General features: G+C 46.4%; 1 protein-coding gene across 1 annotated transcript in view; it reads right to left on the reverse strand.

Annotated features, from left to right (window-relative positions):
- LOC136621250 (peroxisomal acyl-coenzyme A oxidase 2-like) overlaps positions 1 to 19,375 on the reverse strand; it is a 58,257-nt gene extending 38,882 nt beyond the window's left edge. Inside the window, exons 1-2 of the mRNA XM_066596601.1 lie at positions 19,117 to 19,375; positions 13,233 to 13,395 (exon numbers count right to left, since the gene is read on the reverse strand). Coding sequence (XP_066452698.1) covers positions 13,233 to 13,395; positions 19,117 to 19,261 — 308 coding nt within the window. The 5' untranslated portion in view covers positions 19,262 to 19,375. The remainder of the gene's footprint in view (positions 1 to 13,232; positions 13,396 to 19,116) is intronic.
- Between the last annotated feature and the right edge of the window lie 228 nt (positions 19,376 to 19,603).

A 19,603-nucleotide genomic window follows, 5' to 3' on the forward strand; every position in this document is an offset into this window, starting at 1 on the left:
TCTATATGTTCTCAATTGGGTCGGCGCTGCTGCCGCCGGCCCCATTGAGCGCATATAGAGAAGGACGACCGTTGGGGTCCTTGAAGCCTAAAATCACTCCTAACACTCTCCCTATAGCAGCCCCAGCATCAACAGCACTTTCCCTCAGCTAAGTGAGAACGCATCTGTGGCGAGCCGTGGGCCGGCAGATTTTAATACTCGGGTGACACCTAATCTCGCCAGCCACTCACTGCAGGGGGGTGGTATAGGGCTTGAACGTGGCAGGGGGAAGTTGTAATGCCTTCCCTGTCTTTCTGTTGGCCAGAAAAGCGCGCAAATTTCTCAGGGAAGAAAATGAAAGTGACTCGAACATCGCGTGGTACTCGTTACGAGTAACGAGCATCTCGAACACCCTAATACTCGAACGAGTATCAAGCTCGGACGAGTATGCTCGCTCATCTCTATTCAAAACACATTTGTTTTTTTTTGTTTTTTTTTAAATAACATAACAATTAGAGATGAGCGAGCATACTCGTCCGAGCTTGATGCTCGTTCGAGTATTAGGGTACTCGAAATACTCGTTACTCGAGACGAACACCACGCGGTACTCGAGTCAATTGCATTTCCTTACCTGCATGTTTAGCGCCATTTTCTAGGCAATAAACATGTGGGGAAGGCATTACCACTTTCTGTTGTGATGTGCCAGCCCTCTCTCCCCCACAGCAGTGAGTGGATGGGCCAATGAGGTGACCGCCCAGTACTTAAACTGGTCCCGCCTGTGGCTCGCCTCAGGCGCATGCTGGCAGAGGTTAGGGAGAGTGCTGCTGCTCATTCAGTGATAGTGTTAGGATCCTGTCTTCAAGAACCCCAACGGTCCTTCTTAGAGCTACTCCTCATCGTGTGCATTACTGTTGTGGCTGGCTGGGAGCAGTAGTGCACCAATTATTTTTTTTTAAGCATATCGGGCTGTGTAGGCCATTTCAACTATAGCGTTCTCAGTCTGCAGTGCATTACACAGAGTTTAGGGACAGAGCTGCCTATATAGGGAAAGTTTTACAGGACTCCTGATCCTCTGTACAAGAACCCCAACGGTCCTTGTTAGGGCTACATCTCACTGTGTGCTTTACAGTTGTGGCTGGCTGGGAGCAGTAGTGTACCAACTTTTGTATTCCGCATCTAGGCCTGTTCCCAGCCTTTCAGTAATAGCATTCTCAGCCTGCAGTGCAGTACAACCAGCTCTCACCGTGAAACTGCACTCCAAAAATTTCCTAGCCTACTGCAAAGTAGTTCAGTTATACCGTTCTGTGTGTGCTGTGCATAACGCAGTTTAGGGACACAGCAACTTGTATAGGGGAAGTTTTACAGGAGTCCTGATCCTCTGTGCAAGAACCCAAACAGTCTTTCTAGGGCTACATCTCACCACGTGCTTTACAGTTGGAGCACTACTGCTTCCAGCCAGCCACAACTTTTGTATTACACATCTAGGCCTGTTCCCAGCCTTGCACTTATAGCGTTCTCAGTCTGCAGTGCAGTACAACCAGCTCTCACCGTGAAACTGCTCTCTAGCATTTCCTAGCCTACTGCAAAGTAGTTCATTTATACATTTCTGTGTCTGTAGTGCATTAGACAGAGGACTCACTGCTAAATAGAACTGTAATATTTCCTGGGCCACTGCAAAGTATTTCAGCTCTGCTGCTGTGCAGAGCATCTCACAATATCCTTTCCTTGGTGCCAGACCACCGACTGCTGTGGGACGTGCCCACATGCTGGAATTCTACACTGCACATGTTGGCTAGGCCGTACGAGCAGCATAGAGCAGTAGTGGAATACCAGCTGCAACATGGATGGCAGAGTGGTAGTTAGCCTCTGCAATTCTTTACTGAAGGGTGGGCATGGATGGCAGATATCTGCCAGGTCCTCGAAAACTTTGAGGAGTCTACCCAGATTGTGAGCGGCGATGCGGACAACATTAGTATTACCATCCCGCTGCATTGCCTGCTGAGAAGTTCGCTGCAAAGTATAAAGGCCGATACTTTGCGGTTGGAACAGGAGACGGGGGATGACCGCATGTCGCTTGATAGCCAGACCACCCTCATGTCTATATCCCAGCGCGTTTCAAAGGAGGAGGAGGGGGAAGAGACAGCTGGCCACACTGCAGAGGGTACCCATGCTGCTTGCCTCTCATCTATTCAGCGTGTATGGGCTGAAAAGGAGGAGGATCCTGAAAGTCATCTTTCTAGTGAGGACCGCGATGTGTTGTGTACGGGGACCCTGGCACACATGGCTGACTTCATGTTAGGCTGCCTTTCCCCTGACCCTAGCGTTAGAAGCATTCTGGCCAACACGGATTACTGGGTTAAAACCCTTCTAGACCTATGGTACAAGGAGAACCTTTCCACTCTCATTCCAGAAGAGGAAAGGGGTACGAGAGTGATGCAATAGCACAGGGCCCTGCTGGAAAAGGTAATGCTAAAGTTCCCATCTGACAGCGCTAGTGGAAGAAAACGCAGTCCCGAGGGCCAAGTAGCAGGGGAGGCACGGAGATCAGGCAGCATGTCCAGCACAGGCAGGGGAACACTCTCCAAGGCCTTTGCCAGCTTTATGGCTCCCCAGCAAGGCTATGTCACCACTCCCCAGTCAAGGCTGAGTTGGAGGGAGCACTGTAAAAAGATGGTGAGGGAGTATGTAGCTGATCGTACCACCGTCCTTCGTGATGCCTCTGCTCCATACAACTATTGGGTGTCAAAGCTGGACACGTGGCACGAACTTGCGCTGTACACCCTGGAGGTGCTGGCCTGCCCTGCCGCTAGCTTCTTGTCAGAGAGGGTGTTTAGTGCAGCTGGGGAAATAATCACGGATAAGCGTACCCGCCTGTCAACTGACAGTGCCGACATGCTTACCCTCATAAAGATGAACAAAGGCTGCATTTCCCAGACTTCTCTTCTTCCCCGGTGGAAAGCAGTGGATCCTAAAGAATCTTTTCGCTGCAACAGGAGAAAAATACATCCTCTATCACCCCAAAAAAGGGGAGAATCAGCTTTGTGTACCCCTCTCGGATATTATTACTCCTCCTCCTAAAACAGTATGTCACCACACTGATCTGCCAATTTCTAAAAGGCCCAAAATGCTCTGTTTAAAACTTTTAAAAGTTTTATCAGTTTTTACAGTTTTAAAAGTTAAACTTAAACCAATTTTTGCAGAGGGCTGCTTCCAGGCTCTGTTACAAATTAACCAATAACGAGCATGTTTGTGGGTTTCACCTGGCCTCGCGGTTGAGCAATTTCTCAGGGGTACACTTGTACTCTTGGTACACCAATTTTTCAGGCCATTGCCAATACTAATTTTTCCAGGCTTCGCCTAAACTCTTGGTAAACACATTTTTTACAGCTGTTCGCCTATACTCTTGGTACACCAATGTTACTGGGGTTCGCCTACATTATTGCTTCAGAAATGTTACTGGGGTCTGCCTATATAGTTTTTTACTGAATGGTTAGAGGGGTTCGCCTATACCTTTGCTACAGAAATGTTACTGGGGTCTAACTATACCTTTTCTACTGAATGGTTTGAGGGGTCCTCCTATACTCTTGCTACAGAAATGTTACAGGGGTCTGCCTATGATGTGGGTGCTCAAAGACTTCCCATCGCGGTGTTTTACCTCTCTGGCACAAATACACTGACTGACTAGGGCAGTGGGCCGAGGCCGAGGTCCTTGGCGGGGTGAAACTCTGCCATGTTTGGGCACTCAGTTCTTCCTGTGTAATACCATCTTTGTGCACCGACAGCATAGGCAAGCCCAAGGAACTCAGACTTTCCATTGCGGTGTTGAGCTATCTGACACCTACACAGAATGAATTGTGTGGGATCACATGGATTTCCCATTGCTATGTAACTCGCGGCACCTTGGGTCACACAAGGTGGAGGCTGGGACCGAGCCTGACCCAGGGCCCGCTCACATGCTTCCCACACAGAATATTGCTGCATTGTAGAGATGTGTAGAAGTGCTGGCACCTGAGTCCCCTTTATGCCCATGTTTGCGGCTCCTGACAATTTTGTGACGGAGGTGGCACGGGATTGGAATGATGATCGTACATCAATTTATCATCCATTCTCAACAGCATTGTGGGCTATCACCCACACTTTCAAAGAGGCTCGCTGCCTAGCCCTGCCAACCCTCTGCAGTGTGTGCCTATGGTTCCTCCTCATCCATTACACACCTATAATTAGACATGAGGGTGGTGTGGCTATGAAGTGACCGTGTGGCATGGGGTCAGCTGAACACTATGCAGGGAAAATTTTGGGTGCGCTGCAAATGCAGGGTTGTGCGGGGGGAGGGGGGGGTTGAACAGCAATGCCAGCATGTAGCCCAGGAGAAGAGGCAGCGGAGTCACCCACAGGCAGTGATTGTCCTTGGTTGCAGGTAGTGTGGTGCTTACCTAAAGTGTACCTTGCTAATGAGGGTTTGTCCGAAGTAAACTTGAGCAACGAGCACCCGAGCATTTTGGTGCTCGCTCATCTTTAATAACAATCAAACCTGCCATTAAGGTCCAACCCCTTGATGGTCACTTGATTGGTGGCACTGGCCCAAACTCCACTGACTAAGCCTACGAAGCTTGTTGATTGATTAGATTTGAGGACTCTGCTTAATATTTACAATGAAATGACTGGGAGGGGCTGGTGAGGATCCAGCGGTCATGGTGCACGTTGGCACCAATGAACAAATTAGAGGTCGATGGAGGGCCCTTAAAAATGATTTCAGGGACCTAGGGTCCAAGTTTAGGGCAAGGACCTCCAGGGTAGTTTTCTTGGAAATACTACCTGCACCTAAAGCCACACTAGAAAGGCAGCAGGATCTTAGGGAGGTAAACAAGTGGCTTCGAAGTTGGTGTAAGAAGGAGGGATTTGGGTTCCTGGAGAACTGGGCTGACTTTGCTGTCGGCTACAGGCTCTACCGTAGAGATGGGCTGCATCTTAATGGGAGGGTGCAGCTGTGCTGGGGGAAAAGATGGCTAGAAGGCTGGAGGAGTGTTTAAACTAGAGACTGGGGGGGGGGTGTAAAATGAGAAATAGTGGGGTAGCCAGTGTAACTAGCGACCCGGGTCCAAGCAAGGGGAATGGGGGGGGGGGGGTTGAGCAGGGGTGGGGTTAGTACAGTTAGAACTGTTAGATCAGCCATTAGTAGGAGTAATAAAACGATTTTAAAAAACAAACACACCAAAAAAAAAAAAAAACTATATAAATTGTATGACCACAAATTCAAGAAGTCTGATCGGTAAAGTGGGTGAGCTTGAAGCAAGAATGGCCGATGAAAATTATGATATAGTCTGAATAACGGAAACATGGCTTGATGATAAGTGCAATTGGGCGGCGAGTTTGCAGGGGTACAATCTCTTCAGAAGAGACCAAAGGAACCAGAAAGGGGGAAGGGTTATGTCTGTACGGCAAATCAAACTTAAAACCGAGGCTACGGGAGGATATAGGAGTAGGAGAAGAACAGGTGGAATCTCTGTGGGGTAGAAATACAGGAAGGAAAAAATAACAAAATCCTGATAAGGGTCTTCTATAGACCACTAAAAGCAACAGAAGAAACTGAAAACTTACTATTAACCCTTTCCAATCCATTGTCTGATGTCTAAAGACATTATGATTTAAGGCTGTACAGCTCTGATGTTGGAAGACGTCTGTCGGGGTTCTCTTACTGTATATTGCCAGCCTCTATGCTGTTGGAGTCTATCCAATGTGTCACCTCATGCAGTACTGGCTTTAGCCAGCATATAGCTCCATTGTGTAACAGCAGAAAAAGAGTAAGCCCCCTAGGAAAACCAGGATACAAAATGGATTGGAAAGAGTTAAAGGGGTTGTCCCGCGCCAAAAACGGGGTTTTTTTTTTTCAAACCCCCCCCCCCCCCCCCTCCCCGTTCGGCGCGAGACAACCCCGATGCAGGGGTTAAAAAAGAACACCGGACAGCGCTTACCTGAATCCCCGCGCTCCGGTGACTTCTTACTTACCCGGTGAAGATGGCCGCCGGCATCTTCTCCCTCGGTGGACCGCAGGGCTTCTGTGCGGTCCATTGCCGATTCCAGCCTCCTGATTGGCTGGAATCGGCACGTGACGGGGCGGAGCTACACGGAGCCCCATTGAGAAAAGCAGAAGACCCGGACTGCGCAAGCGCGTCTAATTTGGCCATTAGACGGCGAAAATTAGACGGCAACCATGGAGACGAGGACGCCAGCAACGGAACAGGTAAGTGAATAACTTTTGATAACTTCTGTATGGCTCATAATTAATGCACAATGTACATTACAAAGTGCATTAATATGGCCATACAGAAGTGTATAGACCCACTTGCTGCCGCGGGACAACCCCTTTAAGGCAGATAGAGGTGTCAAACCGCAATGAAGTAATAATCATGGGTGACTTTAATTATCCAGGTATAACATGGGAAAAATGAAGCCTGCAAATCTCATAGGCGTGATAAGTTCTTGAGAGTAATTAAAGATAATTACCTAAACCAAGTAGTGCAGGAACCAACAAGAGGGCGGGCCATTCTGGACCTAGTACTAACAAACCGGAACGGATAAAGGGGGTACAGGTTGAGGGGCAGTTGGGAAATAGTGACCACAATATAATCAACTTCCAGCTGCCATTCAATAGGAAGCCTTATCAGGGACCGACAAAAAAACTAAACTTTAGGCTGCATTCACATGAACGGAACGTATCGGCTCAGTTTTCATACCGAGCCGATATGTCATCCTCATGTGCAGGGGGGGGGGGGGGGGGGCTAATTCTCGGAACTTAGCCCCGCCCCATTCCGCCCCCTTTCATTGCAAATAGTGCAGAGGGGCGGAAAGGGAGCAGAGAGGGGGCGGGAGCTCAGTTTCTGCTTCTGGCTCTTGCATCGTCCCCCCCTGCAGATGAGGACGACGTATATCGGCTCGGCATGAAAACCAAGCCGATATACGTTCGTGTGAATGCAGCCTTCGGAAAGCAAAAATTTGATCAGCTTAGAACTGCTATCGGTAACATTGATTGGGACAACAGCCTCAAAAATATCAGTACAGAGGACAAATGGGAAAAGTTTAATAGGATTCTAATCACCTCATGTGAGCAGTTCATTCCCTTTAAAAATAAATGAATCTCAACTAAAAGGAAACCAATGTGGCTCGACAAGACGGTAAAAGGGGCAATAAACAAACAAACAAAAAAAAAAGCGTTCAAACTACTAAAGCAAAAGATAGCGAAGAAGCGCTAAAAATCGTACAGGGATAAAACAAAATATGCAAAGATAGGATCTAAATAGCCAAGGAGGAGGCAGAAAGACTAATCGCCAAAGAGAGCAAAAACAACCCCAAATTATTTTTCAACTATATTAACAGCAAAAGGATTTGCAGGGAGAGCACTGGCCCTTTAACAAATAATGCAGGAGAAATCATTGAAGATGATGGAGGAAAGGCAATTCTATTAAACTGTTTCTTTTCAAGTGTATTCACGAAAAGGAAATGCCTCACGAGATTCAGGGGAATAAAATGAACCCCTCACAAAATATGTCATACCTAACACAAGAGGAAGCGCGGAAGCAATTAAAGAAGACTAAAATCGATAAATCACCAAGCCCAGATGGAATACACCAAAGGATACTAAGGGAACTAAGTGACGAGATAGCTAGGTCGCTATATCTAATATTTCTAGACACTATCAAGACCAGTGTTGTACCATTGGATTGGCGCATTGTCAACGTGGTTCCAATTTACAACAAGGGGAGCAAAAGTGAGCCTGGCAACTACAGGCCAGCAAGTCTGACTTGAGTAACGGGAAAAATTTTCGAGGGGATTCTAAGAGACACCATCGATGAGTACCTCAAGGAGAACAAGGGAATAACTCCTCACCAGCATGGATTCATGAAGGGTCGCTCATGTCAGACAAATCTGATCAGTTTCTACGACGAAGTAAGCTCTAGGCTGGAGCTGGGAGAATCTATTGATCTTGTATATCTGGACTTCTCTAAAGCCTTTGACACTGTGCCGCATAATAGGCTAATATATAAAATGAGACAGCTCGGATTGGGTGAAAACGTGTGTAATTGGGTAAAGAATTGGCTCAATAATAGAAAGCAGAGGGTGGTAATAAATGGTTCGTACTCTGGTTGGACCAGTCACTAGTGGGGTGCCACAGGGTTCAGTATTAGGCCCCATTCTGTTCAATATATTTATCAACGACCTGATAGCGGGGCTGCAAAGCAAAATATCAATATTTGCAGACGACACAAAATTATACAATATAATTGATGCAACGGAGGGCAACGTAAGGCTACAAACGAACCTAGATAAGCTGGGGGCTTGGGCAGAAAAATGTCAAATGAAGTTCAATATTGAAGAATGTAAGATTATGCACATGGGCAGCAAAAACGGATGTCACCAATATTCACTTAATGGGGTACCACTAGGGAAACTGATATGGAAAAGGACCTGGGGGTACTAGTGGATAGTAGACTAAACTGGAGTAACCAATGCCAGTCAGCTGCTGCAAAGGCAACTAAAGTCTTGGGGTGTATTAAAAGATGTATAGGGGCGAAGGACGAAAACATTATCCTTCCATTATATAAGGCACTAGTCAGGCCCCACAAGGAATACTGCGCACAGTTCTGGTCACCGATGCTCAGGAAAGATGTTACAGTACTGGAGGGTATTCAAAGAAGAGCAACTAAACTAATACATGGAATGAAGGGACTGGAATACCCAGAGAGGCTATCCAAATTGGGATTATTTACTCTAGAAAGAAGACGGCTAAGGGGTGATCAAATAACTATGTATAAATACATGAGGGGACGATACAAGGATCTCTCTCATGATCTATTTATACCAAGGACTGTAACGAGAGGGCATCCGCTACGTTTAGAGGAAAGCAGGTTTCATCACCAACATAGAAGGGGATTCTTTACTGTAAGAGCAGTTAGAATGTGGAACTCTCGGCCGGAGGAAGTAGTGATGGCAAAATCCATAGAGGAGTTTAACCCCTTAGTGACAAAGCCTGTTTGCGCCTTAGTGACGGAGCCAAATTTTGGAAATCTGACATGCGTCATTCAACGTAGCATAACTCCGTAAAGGCTTTACATATCCAAGTGATTCTGACATTGTTTTTTCGCCACATGTTGTACTTCATTTTGGTTGTAAAAAGACCGATAGAATTTGTGTATATTTATTAAAAGAACCAATATTGGAAAAATCTTGAAAAAATTGTCATTTTTTCAAATTTTCAACTGTAATATCTCAAATATGTCCAAACATACTGTACAAATTTTTGATAAGATATATATTTCCATCAGTTTATTCTGAATGCACACTTGAAAAACTTGTGTTTTTTTAACCATTTATAGGACGTACAAATTTAACATTACTTTTCAGCATTTTGAGGAACACTTTGTTTTCCTGCACCAAGCCAAGTTTGCACAGGCTCATGAGTGTCAGAATAATAGATACCCCCCCCCCCCATGATCCCATTTAAAAAACTACACCCCTTAATGTATTCACTGAGGGGTGTCATGAGTATTTTGACCCTACCAGTTTTTTCAGGAATTAATTCAATTTAGAGGAGAAAAAATAAAATTTCATAGTTTTGCAAATATGTCATTTGAAAGACATATTTTTTTCCTATATTGCCCATGAAAATGAGGATTTACACCCCAAAATGGATACCCCTGTTTCTCCCGTGTTCAGAAACATACCCATTGTGGCCCTAATCTTATGTGTGGATGCACAACGGGACCCAAAAGGAAAGGAGTAGTCGGTGTCTTTCAGAACATAAATTTTGCTTGAAGGCATTTTAGGCCCCATAGCACATTTGTAGAGCTCTTGAGCGGCCAAAACCAAAGAGAACCCCCAGAAGTGACCCCATTTTGAAAACTAGACCCCTTAACGAATTTATCTAGGGGTGTACTGCTCATTTTGACCCCACAGTTTTTGAATGAATTCAAGCAAAGCAAAAGGAAAAAAATGTGATTTCCGTTTTTTTGGCAATTCTGTCGTTTTAAAAACTGCTTTTTTGGTACAGCACACACATAAATGAAGACTTGCACCCCAAAATGGATACCCCTGTTTGTCCCGTGTTCAGAACCATATCCTTTGTGGCCCTAATCTACTTAAAGGACACATGGCTAGGCCTATAATGGAAGGAGCACCCGTTGGATTTCAGGGTACAACGGAATAAATTCCAGGCCCCATTGCCCACTTATAGAGCCATTGAGCGTCTAAAACGATAAAGAACTCCCTCAAATGACCCCATTTTAAAAACTAGACCCCTTAATGAGTTCATCTAGGGGTGTACTGCGTATTTTGACCCCACAGTTTTTGAATAAATCTAAGCAAAGCAGAAGGAAAAAAAATACGTTTTTCATTTTTTTTGGCAATTTTGTCAATTTAAAAACTGTTTTTTTTGTACAGTTTACATAGGAATGAAGACCCTCACCCCAAAATGGATACCCGCTTTTGTCCCGTGTTCTAAAACATACCCATTGTGGCCCTAATCTACTTATAGGACACATGGTTAGGCCTGTAATGCAGGGAACACCCGTTGGATTTCAGGGCAGAACTGAATAAATCCCAGGCCCCATTATTCATTTGTACGGAATAAAAATTGACTCCCTAAAAATCCCCCACACACTCCGCGCCCTTTTCGGCGTTCCCCAAATCTTAGATAAAAGTAATAATGTGAACTGTGTGGTATTTCCGAAGACAGGGGTAATTACGGAGGCTGGTTGGGATGGGTACATGGGGCAATAAAACCGTGTATCCCCCTCCTCTCATGCTTTTTTGGGGGTCGTTTCTTGACCTCAGTGGTGGGTATAGGGTGTAAAAAGTGGCGCTCTGTGAGTCTCCGTAAGCTTGATGAGGTGCGGTGGTCTCGCACAGAAGACGCTCAACAAGCTGCTCCTGGAACTGCATGAAAGCGAGCGTTCCCGGGGCTTCTTGTAAATTGCGTATTACAGGTAGCGGTCTGAATAACGCCGGGCTCACACGGCCGTAGGTGGAATCTGCTTGCGGAGGCCCGCAGCGGATCCCAGCTGTGAGCCCGGCTGTGTCCCTGCGTACGGCTGCCTATTGTACTGCGCATAACTGCCTACTCAAACGGGCGGTCATTCGCAGTACTTCTTTTAAATTTGTATTTCCCGCACAGTCGCTTAGCGATGACCTGGGTACCCGCAGCCCGTATACAACGTAGTTGCATATGGGCTGCGGGTATATCCATGACCATGGAGCCCAATGGGCTCTATGTTGCGGATATCCGTGGTAAAATAGAACCTGCTGCGTTCTCTTTTCTGCGAGTGGATTACGCATTTCCAACCTGCTAATGTGAGCGGAATTGTGTAATCCAATGCGCTTCATCTGCGTATTACCGCTGATCAGACGCATGCGGAATCCGTAATTCCTATCCGGTCATGCGAGACCGGCCTAAGGTAGATCGCTACCTTTTTATCACGTGACCGGGGACCACTCAACGAGGCCACCCGTCAATGCTCCAGGCTCTCGGCAACCGTTTGTCACTGGGAGCAAGGAGATTTAAAATTTCCTGGGCTGCCGACTCCTGCGCATGTGTTCGCTGTGCAGAATCCGGGTAAGTTCACGAGGAAGATTGCGTTGGGGTGCAAATACGGAGGCCTCGGTAAAAAGTTTCACCTCCTCTCACCGATCGCATCGGTGAGGGGAGATGAAGCTTCACCTTTTTTTTACTTTTACGTGATCGCCATTATCCATTGGATAACGGCGAACACGTGATGAGAACCGCTCACAGCGGCCACCGTGAAATCTCCAGGCTCTCGGCTAAGTTTTGTAGCCAGGAGCAGGGAGATTTTAAATTATCCTGGCAATCCACGGCTTTTGCGCATGCGTCCGCCATTTTGGCGACGGGCGCATGCGCAGAAAGCTGGGGTGAGGTCCGCGGGCCTTGGGTACATCATTTCATCCTCCCTCACGGATATGATCCGTGGGGTGGGGGTGGGGGGTGGGGGGTGGGAGATAAAACGCAAGCTTTTTTAACTTTTTTTTTTTTACTTTTACACTTTTGTTTTTACTTTACATGATCACTGTCATCCATTGGATAACAGTGATCATGTCCCCGGTATATCTCTCTGTACACATGGCAGCCAAGAGCAGAAGGGATTTTAAAATTTCCTGGGGCTCAAGCCCATCTGTGCACAGCGCCCGATGTCAATCATCGGGTGCGCATGCGCAGACGGGGATTTGGGGTCCCGGGACATCGCGACATCGGGGAGGACTTAGGTGAGTATTTTCACCTCCCATCATGGATCCGATCCATGAGGGGAGGTGAAACTGACTTTTTTTAAAGTTTTTCGCGATCGCCGCTATCCAATGGTTAGCGGCGATTGCGGGCCCCAGTAAACACCTCCTGGTTCCCGGCTACCTTCAGGAGCCGGGAGCCAGAAGATTTCAAATTTGCCGGGGGCTCCCGGGCTTCTGCGCATGCGCCTGACATCACTGCCTGGCGCGCATGCGCAGAAGACCACCGGCGGGTCCAGGAGGACCCGATTTCCGGGGGACACCGTCGGCAAGCCAGGTAAGAATTTTCAGCTGCTCTGATGGATCCGATCCATCAGGGCAGCTGAATATCTAACTTTTTGGGCACTTCTCTTTACTTTTTTGTGATCGGCGCTATTCATTGGATATCGCCGATTGCAATACAGGGGGGGGGGTAGGGGGGGGAGGGGGGGGAACTGCCCGCATCCTGGGTATGACAGCTCCATGCTGTCGGCTACCTGCGGGCACCGACAGCATGGAGCTGTCACGTCCTCTGGCAAGTGGGCATCAATCCAAAGGGGATGCATAAAACTACGTCCTCTAGGATTAAAGCCCACTTACTGAGGACGTTGTTTCCCGATGGGGCAGTCGTTAAGGGGTTATAAGGGGACTTGATGTCTTTCTGGAGAGGAAGGATATTATAGGTTATAAATCTTAGGTTAATTGTTAATCTGGGTATACAGGCAGGTAGGAACTATTAGAGGTTGATCCAGGGAACAGTCTGATTGCCATTAGGGAGTCGGGAAGGAATTTTTTGCCCAAAACGGCTAATTGGCTTCTGCTCTTAGGGTTTTTTGCCTTCCTCTGGATCAACACAGGAGGATAGACAGGCTGGACTAGATGGACATTGTCTTCATTCGGCCTAACGAACTATGTTACTAAGTTCCCTTTTAGTTACTGTATCTGCCATCCTTTTAACATCATATGTATGGATGTGGGTAAGTAACCTGTAAATATATTCAGCCTCCCGGCCATTTTCATCCCATCCCATTTCCTTGATTTTCTTCTGCATGTGCAAACTGTTCCTGATGGCACCTTCATATCTCTCGAAGCGGGTCTTGAAGTATATGTATTCTCGGCTGAAGACAGGGTCCTTGATTACAAGGCTCACTAAGAAAATTAGAGCAGGTAGGTACATCTGTTATTTATATAAGGAAAAAAAAAAGACTCATTTACAGTATGTACTTTAGGCTGATTTCACATGTGCATTGGAGGTTCCATTTTCCTGCTCTGTTCCAGGAGCAGGAAAGGGGAATTCCCTGGCCGAACAAATCTGTCTTATGATGGAAAAGAACAGCGTTGAATGGACTCTATTGACTATAATGGGGTTGGTTCAGTTTCCCCTCAGCTCGCCGGCATTTTACTGGAAGAAAGTAAAGCGCAATTTTTTCTTGTATTCTGTGCCCGATATGCAATGGAACCTCTGAATGGCATAGGATATGAAATGGTATATTTGCAACAATGTCAGAAATAGACCTATTTTAGTCCCGTTTGCTGGGAAGAACAAGAATATGGCTGTCGGAATACATTTCCCATCAAGCCTCAGTTAATGGAATGAATACTGGCCTATACTCAGGAGAAGTGGCAGTCCCCAAGGTTGAACTCCATCAATCAATGGTGGTAAAAATATATATTTTTTCCTCTAGGATATTTAAAGGGATTTTCCAGGAGGAATACTACTGATGACCTATCCTAAGGCTCAATAGTTGAACGTCTGGGGTTCATTGCACAGGTCTCCAACTGATCTGCTGATTTGGCGCATTTTGTCAGCGCCGCAAATGCATAGAGGTCGGAGACAAAGCAGTGGAAGGTTTAACGATGACCTCTGTAGTGGCCGGCGGTTGTAACTGCAGGCACAACTCACGTTGAATTCAATGAGAGCTGTGCTTCCAGTTAGAAGTGCTGGCCACTACACGGAGGTCATCAACGAAACGTCCGCTCCGACCTCTGTGTAATTGCAGAGCTGTCATCGGCCGCACAAATCAGCTGAATGGTTGGTTGGGTCTCACGTGACAGACCCCAGCCGATCAATAATTGATAACCCATACTGGTGATAGGTCATAGTATTTTCCCTGGAAAAACCCTTTATTTTATTAATATTTTTTTTTAATAGTACAGCAAAATAAAAATTATTAATTTTGTATAGTCAATCATACTGACCCTTAGAATAAAGTTATCATGCCATTTTTGCCACAATATGTACGCTGTAGAAACAACTACCCTCCCCCCCCCCTCTATTTCCCTTTTACATTAAATAGTACCAATAAAGCATAACTCACCCCCCCCCCCCCCAAACAAAAAAAACAAGCCAACAGAGAGCTCCGTTCATGGATAAATAAAAAGTTATGTTTTTTTTTTTTAAACTGGGAAAGAAAAAAAAGGGCTGTGTCCTGAAGGGGTTATGATAGGTCAAGATCACAATCACAATACATTGCATGTGGTGTTGTATTGGAAAAGGTGAGGCATCTGGTGGTTATTATGTGATATTCAGTTATTTGTACTTGGCTTTGACTCTCGTATGGGGCAGGAACAGGGTGGGAGGGACGCAAGGGCCCCCCTTTGAGTGGAAGCCCTGAATGATCAGGGCGGCCAGGCAGTGAGAGGGTTAAGTTAGGAAAGGAGGTGATTGGTGGGGTGACGTAGAAGGGTATAAAAGGGGGTAGTTTTAGGACAGTTACAGGCAGTTTGAGGAGAGCTACAGCAGAGCTGTCTTACCTCATGGAGATTTAAGCAGCATTAGCAGAGCTCTGAGCTGCGGCCAGCATCCATGGAGCTGAGTGGTTGGAGGACCAGGTGTCGGGTCTCATCAGGGGTGCTCCCGGCACGTCATCCAGCAGCCAGGGGGTGAGAGACCGGTCCACGTGCCTGATAGAGGAGGCAGGCACTCCTAGAGTGCGGCGGAGGCTGTGGAGTCCCTCCGAGGACCATTTATCCAGTCGCTACTCTCCAAACACTGGGGAGAGGGAGAGGCTGAGTGGGAGAAATCTGGACCAGCCAGCTGCAACAGTGGGTTGTACTGGCCGCTCCTCTCGGGGCGGGGCCAGCGGCATCGGGCAGCGGAGGAAGGAAAACGAGGGAACGAACGGAGTCTAAAAAGGAGGAGGAAGAGAAGAAGAGATGGCGTTTGATTCCTCAAACGTTTTCGAATTGCCTTCAGCCATTTGCCATTTTGGCAGGAGTAACTGGCGAAAAAGCGCCGGAAAATTGTTCCGGTGTGAATAAAAAAAGGGATGACGCCCGTGAGGGTTCAAGACATGGTGCCATTTCTAAATAGATACCCAGATCCGAAAAGGCGCGGTTATTGTTGTTACGTTTTTCTGAAGGTTTCATGTCCCAGCGCCAGGACATAAGGTTCCATTTTCGTTGAAAAATCTATAGTCGGCCTTCCGTTATCCGACTGTAGTGGTTGAGGAGCTTAAAAAGGAGACAGAGTTGGGATGCATGGAAGGGCTGTTCGTTTCACTGCCATTGCCAGATTTAGTGGTATCGCCATTGGGTGTGGTTCCCAAAAAGGAAACTGGGAAATTTAGGTTGATTCATCACTTATCATACCCAAAAGGCGAATCAGTAAGTGACAGAATAGACTCTGCCGTTTGTTCGGTAGTCTATACGTTCTTTGATGAGGCGGTCAAATGGGTGTTGCGGTGTGAAAAAGGGGCATTAATGGCAAAAACGGACATAGAACCAGCGTTTTAGGCTATTGCCAGTGCATCCCGAGAGTTTAAGGCTGTTAGGGTGTTGTTGGGAAGGAAAGTTTTATATAGGTAGGTGTCTTCCTATGGGGGTGTTCCATTTCTTCTGCCTATTTCGAGGCATTTAGTTCATTTTTAAAATGGCTTGTTCGGGATGTTTCAGGTTAAAAGTCAATCATTCATTATTTGGATGATTTTCTATGCATTGGTCCGGCGAATTCTGGGGTGTGTGCCTCTCTTTTAACCACTGTGCAATGGGTTGCTGATCGTTGTAGCGTACCATTGGCCTCTGAAAAGACTGAGGGCCCAGTTGATTGTATTAAGTTTTGGGAATCACAATTGATACCAAAAACATGGAGTGCCGTTTGCAGGAGGATAAATTGAGGTCGTTAAAAGAAGATTTGAAGGGTGTGCGTAAGGATAGGAAGGTGACGCTAAAAACTGTACAGTCACTGTTGGGTGAATTAAATTTTGTCCACCGTATTATGCCAATGCGGCACTTTTTTTGTCGCCGAATGGCGGAAGCGACAGCTGGCATAAAGGCAGGACATCATTTACTTTTGGTATCGAAGGGAATGAAGGCTGATTTGGACGCATGGGACAAATTTTTGGATCAGTACAAACAGGAGGTCTTTGTTTTTGGAAAAGGCAGTGAACAATTTTGATTGCGAATTGAACACGGACGCGGCTGGGGCAGCAGATTTTGGTGCCTTCTTTAAAGGAAAATGGTGCACAGCTGCTTGGCCAGCGCTGTGTGTGCAAACGGGAATGACCAAGAACCTGGTGTTGTTGGAATTATTCCCTATTGTGGTAGCAGTAATGCTTTGGGGTCAATGGTTTTGGAATAAAAAAAGTGTGTTTTTATTGTTATAATTGTGTTGACGTGTTTGTCATTGAACACATAGGTTGTAGCAGAGCATTTGCCCGGCGTTGACAATTCTATAGAGGATTCCCTTTCTCGTTTTCAGTTGGATCACTTCCGTTCCTTGGCACCGGATGGAGCGAGAGAGGGATGTCCTTGTCCTCCGGAGCTGTGGTCCCTGGTCAAAGTGCAGCTGAGAGTTCAATTCGTGATTCATTGGCTCCCAATACATGGTTGGCATACGAGAGGGCATGGACAGAGTGGGAAGGTTGGCTGCAAAAAATGTAGGAGGGCAGAGGGAAGGAGAGTTAGAGCAGGCATTGCTGCGTTTTTTGTGAGAGGCATCAAGGAAAGGGTGGTCGGTTGCGAAGGTTAACCGTTTTTGCCAGCTTTTGCTGGCGGTCTGACAGAGTCCACCTTAATGACATTGGGACTGACATGTGGGCCCTAGCAGTTCAGGAGGGTATTGAAAGAGCTGAGATTGGTGGGGTGTGGTGCAGGCTGACGCGTAAGCAGTGCTGGCTGTGGCGGGTGGGGGTCCTTGGAGTTGGTGGGGTGGAAGGGGGGGGGGGGTGATATCCCTCCCGGCCTAATGTTATATATTTTAGCTACCTTAGGCTGGCTAGTGGTGTCCACGAATTGGGTAAGGTTTGATTTTCCATCAAGAAATTGTTTAAGCACCAGATTTTGTGGCTCCAAGGATTTCCCCCCCCCCCCCCCCCCCCGCCCCCCCGTCCTCTCAGTGGTTAAAAAAGGAAGGTTATTTATTTTTTTAATGTTAAAAAATTAATAAACGGCTGCTGTGGCCAAATTATCCAGAGAATTTTGTGTTGTGTAAAGGTCGGTTGGCTACAGAATGGCTACTTGGGCCTACCCTGATCATGAGCTTCACAACGCATTTACAGCCTGTAGCTCAGAAACATCAAATAATCACGTTTCCTAGAGAGGTTTACTGCCACCGGCTTCTATCAATCTACATAATTATTTATTCAGAACATTTTTTAACTGCGATCAACCAACTATATGCAAACAGAGCGATCTGTCCTAAGATCCGGCAGCAAGGTAATGCAGGACCTGTATGGCAGAGAACGAACACACAAGTACAGAGTAAAGCTTAGGTGGGGTTAACACTGTGCGGCTTTACCACAGATTTTCCGTGCGGACCCTCTGCACCATTTACAGTAGCAGCAAAGTGTAGTGACATTTCCACTGCAGAATTCATCTCTTCTCAATGAGGGGGTGAAGTCTGTACAGGAATTTGCGTTAAAACTTCAAAACCCAAACCAAAAATGGTGAAAGTTTAGAGGCAGGCATTCCGCGGCTGATCCACTGCACATCAGCCCCTCATGTGAACCCATCCTTAAGGTCTCCTATTTGACTTGCTTGTGCGTCATTATAATACTAAGGTAATACAGTACTTTTAGGCTGGGTTAACACGGAGCGGATTTTCTGCGGAAATTCCGTGCGGAATCTCGCTGCGGTAAATCCACCTACAGTCGCTAATTCTGGGATTAGCCAGCCATGGGGAGGAGATTTGTCAAAATTTCATCCACACGGGGCAGCGAATTCGTTGCAGCGAAGCCGGCAGAAGCAGAATCCGGGGATGCAGCATGTCCTTTTTTTTCTCTGCTGCGGCCGCCCTCTCCTCTATGGGAGAGTCAACCGTAACAGAAAAGTATGCGGCGAAGCCACTCCAAAACCCGCGCTAAGTGCGGTGCTTTCCCGGCGGAGATCTCACGGCTTTTCGCTGCAGCAAAATTGTGAGATTTCCGCCGAGAATACGTCCCATGGGAACCTAACCTTAAGCCTCCTTCACACGGACGTATTTGTGAATGCAAAATTTGCGTGTGCAATACGAAGAATAGAACCCACCGATATCAATGGGTTCATACATTTTTGTGAGTGCAATAAAAAAGGACCCACTCTATTTTGTGTGTAGTTGTGCACCAAATGTTAAAGGTTTTACTGAATATATTTAAAAAAAATCTCACCCAGACATTTGCATGTTTGGTGCACTTTCTTCACTTTGCTGTCCGAGTGCTCTCATCTGGATTATGCAGTCTGACACTTTTTGACTAAGAAAACATTGCACATTTTTGAACTGGAAAATATGTAAAAGCTATAAGATTATCTTGTACTGCAGATAATCCTATGGAATTTATTTACAAATTCAGCTCAGTTACATCTGGATTTGCTGTTATAAAATCACTGGGGTTTACAAAAGATAAAAAAAGATTAAAAATATAAGGAAAGCAAAGCTTCCAGATCAGACCTTACCTACTGCTCTCCTGATGCGAGTCTCCTCCACTCCTCCATCTAGAATATTAGTAAGGGTCTCCACATTGAAGGAAGGTCTTTCCCTCTCACTGACAAGGTCAGGGTTAACATCTCTCCTTGCAGCGCTCACTTTCCACCAGGCCATTGTATAATGTATACAGGGAGCGAGGGCCTTCCTTGCAGGGTGGCTGTCTGAGTGGTAACTTCACAGATAGAACGTGCTCAGGTAGTAGAGTCAGGACTCTTATTGTCAGAGACAACACAAACCAATAAAAGAAGTTAGGTAACTGGGAGGGGAAGAGGCACCTTGTAGAGGGAGGGAGGGAGGCTGTCTCTGCTATTAACTCTTTTCCAACCAAACTTGTAAGCTGCAAAAAACATACAAAATTAATGTGAGATAAAGCTCACATGGTCCAGCTAGTCTGCCCTTATACTATTACTAAGATAGATTAGAAGAGATCTCCAGGTTTGAATTCATCTATTGTTG

Source organism: Eleutherodactylus coqui, chromosome 3, assembly GCF_035609145.1.
Source record: "Eleutherodactylus coqui strain aEleCoq1 chromosome 3, aEleCoq1.hap1, whole genome shotgun sequence".
Classification (NCBI taxonomy): Eukaryota; Metazoa; Chordata; class Amphibia; order Anura; family Eleutherodactylidae; genus Eleutherodactylus; species Eleutherodactylus coqui.